The following is a 6,794-nucleotide window of genomic DNA, read 5'->3' on the forward strand; positions in this document are numbered from 1 at the left end:
AAGATCTTGGGTATCTGAAGAATGGCCCCGTGGGAAAGTATCCCCTCTGTAGCAAAGGGCCAACTGAAATGACTTTCTACTCTTGGTCTCTGGGATCCTGTCCAGCTTTCACGAAGCACAGTGTGTGCCAAAACACCCTGCACTATGGCTGCCCTTGCATTTCTCAAGGCTCAGCGCAGTCCCCAAATACAGGGAACTTGAAATGAAGTGCCTACACTTCTGCCCGCACCACGCAGGAATGGGATAACAGGGAATCACGTTCCACAGAGCTAGAACAAAATACTGCACAGTGTGGAGGTGGGGGGGGGGAGATGTTGGCACTGAATCATTTACATTCACCTGGATTTCATAACGTGAATACTGGGGAATCAGACTTAAATCTCCCGAGAGGACAATAAATACAGCATATTTGATTTATGGCATTTTTCAGCATTGAGTAGACTTGAGTATTCATCCTCCCCCTCCAATAGGTGGAGCAGGAGAGTTGTATAAAGATATATCAGGTAAGCTTTTTGATCATGCACAGAAATGCAGATACATGTGCAGGATTGTCACATTTCACTAGTAACCCACCACTAAAACGTCTTATCTTACAGTAGTAGACCACTGGAATTTTTTTTACTAATTTGGGTGTCAGAAAAATGATCCTAATAACCCTAGGAGAGAATACCTGTAGACACCCCCCCCTCAATAGTGATTCTCATTCTAAAGCTACATATTCACACTGGAATTATAAACAGAAGTGAGGTTTCCCACCTCCTGGCTCAACAAAGTTCTGGGGTTGAACTTCATATACTCCAAAACATGCACCAATATAACCTCTGTGTCTGGGTTTGTCTGGAATTTGAATCCCCAAGTCCTTTGCTGGCTAAACCCATCTCAAATATCCTTCATGCACAGTTATTCATTTGCCCTGGTGGGGTCATCTTCTACATTTTCACTAAGCATCTCTGGAGAGAAGGCGCTTTGCTCCTTAAAACCTCAGTCCTCATTTCGTTGGCCAATTTTGATCAGCCTTTTGCTGCATCAGCAGCTCCCATTTACTGACCTTTTTGTTCAGTGATCTGGCTGGGACTTGTGTTCGCTATAGAATTTGGGCTTTCTGAAATGGGACAGGTTACAGAAGTGCAGGTTCATCCTTCAGAGTCTCCCAACCACGGTACTGAGGTACCATTTGGTACCCCAAAGGCCCCTCAATGGTACCGAAGAGTGGGAGTTTTCAAAATGACAGCCGGGGAGAGCCCTCCCATCCTGTTAAAGTTTATTTTTAAAAAAATTCTTCCCTTAATTGGGCAGGTTGACCTGCCCCCTCCCAAAGTGGCCAATGATGGGCCAGGGGTGGGTAGGTGGGAAGGAGAGGAGCCCCAGCCATTTAAACTTTTGCCACCCAATGCTCCTGGGGGGGGGGTGTGGCAGGGAGACCTGGTCAGCTGACATCACTTCCTGGTATCTCAAAGCTTGGGAAATATTTCACTGCTACCTCCATAGTCAAAATGTTGGAAAATGCTGCTCTAAGTAATTACATATGCAGGGAAAGAAGGCTCACTCTCCCCAAATCTGCTTTGATTTTACCTTGGATGAAGTGTGAACCTCCTACCAACACCCAAGGGTCATAAAGCCTTACTGGTAGGCTCAACCTTCTGGTTGTTTCAACCCGGCTGCTTTATTTTTCACAGAACCACAGCGCAGACATGCTCTTTTTAACTGAGTTAAAAAAAAAACCCTTTGTATTCAATCTTGCCCATTTGTTTGGTGGCAATCGGCCAGTCACACAGTCTCAGCCCAATCTACCCCACAGGGTTGTTGTGAAAATAAAACAGAGGGGAAGGCGACGTAAGCCACTTTGAACCCCCCCCCCCCCCGTGGAGCAAAATGGGCTATAAACAAATTGAAATATGCTAGATTAAAGTGCAAGCACAGAGACACGACGTGCGTATGCTGAAGTGCAATATGACAGACGGAAGCGCAAAAATAAAAGGCTTTTTAAAAAATACTCTCTTTTGAGCCTCTTCTGCCCTGCCTTAGGAGCCCAACCAAACAGCAACTGGAAGGCAGAAGATTCTTCCCCTCCTGATGTGTCCCATTGGCAGTGATTCTGCACCTTAGAAAAAGTTGCATCTGAGTGCAAATCAATGCAGGCAAGGGCCTTTGCATTTATTAAAAAGAAGAAAAATGCACATAATTTTTGTGCAGATTTTTTTTTTAAAAAAAGAGTTTCTTTGGTGCTTCAGGAAGGAAAGGAATGCTAAAGGCAAACAGGGCCTGCCAACATTAGATGAAGTGGATCCAGCTCTCCTCGCATTCTCTGGGCATCTTCAGAGGATGACTTCTGCACGTGAGGCTGTAATTCTTGCCTCGGTTGTTATCCCAGTACTCCTGCCCATCGACTCGGTATCGGACCGCAAACTCAACCACCGAGCTAACCTGAAGCAGGAAAGGGGGGTACCGGCAGGAAGAAGCTGAAGACGTCCCCTTGGTCCTGCCCGTCTTTCCCAGGGGTGCTGCTGTGCCATCGGGCGCTCACTTCATGCTGGCCTCTCCAGTGGTTGAAGGTGTAGCGCACGGCTACCTGCTTCTCAAAGGCCACGTTCACCACCCTCACAGTTCCGTTCAGCCCCAAATCAGAGCTGCTGACTCGCTCCAGGCACACCCGTTGCTGCCCGAGTCGGCTGGGGAAGTCCTCCAAGTCGGCGGGCTGCCAGAAGTCGGGCACCAGGCACTGCATGGTATACTCCAGCTCCCGTCTGCCGCAGCACAGATCAGAATTGATGGACAGGCGGGAGAGAACGTGCAGAGGAATCGAGGGATCTTCCCCGGCTTGGAAGACTTTCACTTCCGCCAGCTCCAAGCCCAGCGCATCCGCAAACCGGACTCGGTTCCTGCGGGTACTGCACCCCGGGAGGCGGCACTGGGCCGCCGTGTTCCTCCTCTCTGGGGAACTGGGCAACGACCTGGCTCGGCGACGCATGATGGGCCTCAGGTGCGGGTCGCAGCTCGTAATGGTGTTGCTCTGAAGATGGCGGCGCCGCGCCGCCTCAGCCACCGAAGCGTTCAGAAGACTGGCGCTGTTGCTGCTCCGTAGCGGCTGGCACCACCTCCGCTCCGTCCCCCGCGCCTCCTCGCCCTGCAGCATGTGCTGATGGAGATCGGAGAGGTAGCTGGGGCTCCGACGGGGAGGCCGCATCACCACCGGCTCTTGAGGACTAGCAGCTTGAGCAGTCACCGCGGCGCCCAAGGACAACTTCTGTCGGGACATAGCGGCTCAGAAGGAAGGGAGGCACTGACAGGCAAGAGGCAACCACTGGACAGCGGCTTGGCCACCCCTTACGCTTTTGCACAGGCACTGCCAACTCTGCCCCGCATCTCTCTTTGGGGCAGGGAAGCAAGATTGCAGCTGGCCGGCAGAGGCCACCGACCGCTTTCGGGTCAGACGCTGCGGGATCCGGGGGAAGGGTCCCGGGCCACCGAGGTCTCCAGGCTGTCGAGGAGGCTGCGGGGGGAGTCGAGGCTGTCGCTGGGCAGGCTGGAGGCCTGGGTGCTGGATGCCGACTGGAGGCTGTCCCGCTGCACGCTGGAGGTGTCGAGGGGGTCGCCCAGGCTGAAGAGGGGCCGGAGGGCGGCGCGGGCGAGGCGCGCGGGGTCGAGGCTGTCCCCCGGGCCGAGGCTGAAGGAGGCCGAGCTCTCCAGGGGCTCGAGGCTGTCGCTCGGCGGGCCCGACGAGTCCCGCGGGCTGCCCAGGCTGGGGCTGGCGGGCAAGCTGCAGGGCGACTCGAGGCTGTCGCGGGAGAGGCTGGTCGGGGGGCGGAGGCCGTCCGCTCGCAGGGGCTCGCTGGGCGGCGGGCGGCTCGGGCACGGGCACGGGCTGGAGGGCGAGGCGGCGCGCGGAGCCCCGGGACCCCACATCCAGCTGCACCGCCACCGGCCCAGCGGCGAGCTTGGCGGGGCTTTCCTCCCCGCCCTCCCCAAGCAAGTTGCGGGTCCCTCCTACCGTTACCAACCAAGCCGCGTTTGCAAACTGGAGGACGCGGGGGCACGCCCTCTGTGACGCCCCGGCCAGCGGCCAATACCTCCTTCCCGGCCGCCGCTGACGACGGGGAGCCAGCTCTGCCTCCGTGCGCCGGAGCACGGAACGCGCCTGCGCGCTAGCGGCGAGTGAAGCCGGACAGGCTCTTTCTTCTGCCCGGAATCTAGCCGGAATGCGAGAGGAGGGAATCTAAACCTGGGAAGAAGCCAAGCAAAGGAGGAGGGGGGAGAGAGAAAAACATTCAGCCCGTTTCTCGCATCCTCTCCGTTTAGCCGTGTAGGCTCGGGGCCACTTTCGTTCGTGCCACAATAAAAACGCGTTCACCTTTTGCCATCTCTTTATTTTTGATGCAGTAGACTCATAATGCCGTCCTCCCAGACGGAAGTGAATAAAACTTGGTTGGCATAAAGGTAATCTGACTCTGACGCTAAAACTTCGTTGATCTTAAAAGCGCCACTGGATTCTAAATTTGCCTGACTGTCCTACCAGAGGGACCAAGTTTGAGTCCGAGGGCAGCATTAAAGGTAAAGGTATCCCCTGTGCAAGCACCGTGTCATGTCTGACCCTTGGGGTGACGCCCTCTAGCGTTTTCATGGCAGACTCAATACGGGGTGGTTTTGCCATTCCCTTCCACAGTCATTACCATTTTACCCCCCTAGCAGCAATCTGGATACTCATTTTAGAAGAAGAGTTGGTTCTTATATGCCACTTTTCCCTACCCGAAGGAGGCTCAAAGTGGCTTACAGTCGCCTTCCCATTCCTCTCCCCACAACAGACACCCTGTGGGGTGGGTGAGGCTGAGAGAGCCCTGATATCACTGCCCGTTCAGAACAGTTTTATCAGTGCTGTGGGGAGCCCAAGGTCACCCAGCTGGTTGCATGTGGGGGAGCGCAGAATCGAACCCGGCATGCCAGATTAGAAGTCCGCACTCCTAACCACCACATCAAACTGGCTATCTTTACCGACCTCGGAAGGATGGAAGGCTGAGTCAATCTTGAGCCGGCTGCTGCCAGCCTCATGGTCAGAGCTTGAGACAGTATGTCGGCTGCCTTACCACCCTATGCCACAAGATGCTCTTTGGCAGCAGTAAGGCCAACTTTCACGTGTATCTAAAGACGTGTGCATATGCATAAAAGCTGATACGCCAGAATTCAATTGTGTTGGTGCAGTGGTGCACAGCGAAGGCAGCTTCTGCTCTGGCAAGCAGGGTTTGATTCCCCACTCCTCCACACGCGGCCTGCTGGGTGACCTTGGGCCACTCAGTCGTGTTAGAGCTATTCTCATAGAACTGTTCTGTTAGAGCTCTCACAGACTCACCTACCTCACAAGATGTCTGTTGTGGGAAGAGGAGGCCTCTTGCCACCAACTGGCCTAGACTGCTGTGACTTTTCTCAGGACTGTAAGCACCATTTACTAAGTCGGGGAGGGAGGAGAGAATTAAGGGCTTGTCAGGCCGCTTTCAACTTAGGACAGCCTCACACAGGTCTTGCAAACTGAGGGCCGTTGCTTCCTTGATGGAGTCTATCCTTCTTCTGTTGGGTCGTCTTCTTTTTCCTGCTGCCTACAACTTTTCCTAGCGTGATTATCTTTTCCAGGAGTCTAGTGGTGGGGTAAAAAAAAATCAAGCATGAATGAATGAATGAATGAATGAATGAATGAATGGATGAATGAATGAATGAATGAATGAATGAATGAATGAATGAATGCAGGAGTGATATTTTGAAAATATTTCAAAAAAGCAGGAAACATGACACCTCCCCTTTCCAATGTCACCTCCCAGAGAAGTCAAAAATGGTTTAGGAACCAGCCAGATGATGGTGCTAGAAATCAGCACAACAGGGACCGGCTCTAGCGTTGCCAACTACCTGGAGAAAAAACATCCATCTCTGTAATGGGTTGTTATTTAGTAGGTATTATTATCGTATGGTGTGTGTAGTGTGGCCAGGAGGTCTGGGGATTGTCTGGCAGCCAGGAGAGAGTCGTTCAGAGGCTGTTTTACCTTGCCTGCCTCTGCACCATGACCCCTACTGTTCTTTGGAGGAACTACCACCGAAATCCATGGAGGTCTCCCATCCAAATACTAGGCAATGCTACTGACCTCCAATCTCCTTCCCACAGCATCCCATTTCCACACATTTAAGTAGAAGAACTTTCCTCTCAGGGGTCAAACCTACTGGCACGGGCCACTGGCTGGGCCTTGAGTGGCTTGTTGTCAGAGATCCCGGGGTGCAGCTCTCCTCCCTGCTGCCTGCGAGAGACCCATTGGGACTGTCCACTCTTCCAGCTCTACCCACAATAACATTGACACAGCCCCCAGCACAGTGTAGTGGTTAAACTTGCATCTGGGAGACCCAGATCTGAATCCCTATTCTGCCTCGGGAGCTGGCTGACTGGCCTTGGGCCAGTCACACATTCTCCGCCCAGACTACCTTACAGGGCTGTTGTGAGGATGAAAAGAGAACGAGCAAGGAACAACCCCTTGGTGCCCCTGCTTATCCTGCTTAATATTCAGCCCAGAGCTGGGCGGAGGGCTCTATCCTCCACCTGCGAAATGCTGGGAGATGCAGCTCGGCGCACCAGAGGGGAGAAGGGGGGCGCAAGATGCGCAGCAGCCTGGGCCGGCGCTTTCCAGGCGCGATCCCTTGGCCCTTTTCGGCGCAGGAGCAGCAGCCCGATCAGGACTCCGCCTCTTCCCCCTCCCCATATCAGGGCCGGAGGAGCCCAGGACTCACTCACTCTCTCTCTCTCCCCGCGCCCCACAATGCTTCGC

At 53.8% G+C, this 6,794-nt stretch overlaps 1 protein-coding gene across 1 annotated transcript; it reads right to left on the reverse strand.

Moving 5' to 3' along the window:
- Positions 1–2,123: 2,123 nt before the first annotated feature.
- On the reverse strand, positions 2,124–3,256 carry PPP1R3D (protein phosphatase 1 regulatory subunit 3D). Its single transcript, XM_077335759.1, is given in 2 exon segments — positions 2,124–2,442; positions 2,444–3,256. Coding segments are annotated over 2 exon segments (984 nt in total). The 3' UTR covers positions 2,124–2,271.
- Positions 3,257–6,794: the final 3,538 nt, after the last annotated feature.

Source organism: Paroedura picta, chromosome 4 (genome assembly GCF_049243985.1).
Source record: "Paroedura picta isolate Pp20150507F chromosome 4, Ppicta_v3.0, whole genome shotgun sequence".
In the NCBI taxonomy this organism is placed as follows: Eukaryota; Metazoa; Chordata; class Lepidosauria; order Squamata; family Gekkonidae; genus Paroedura; species Paroedura picta.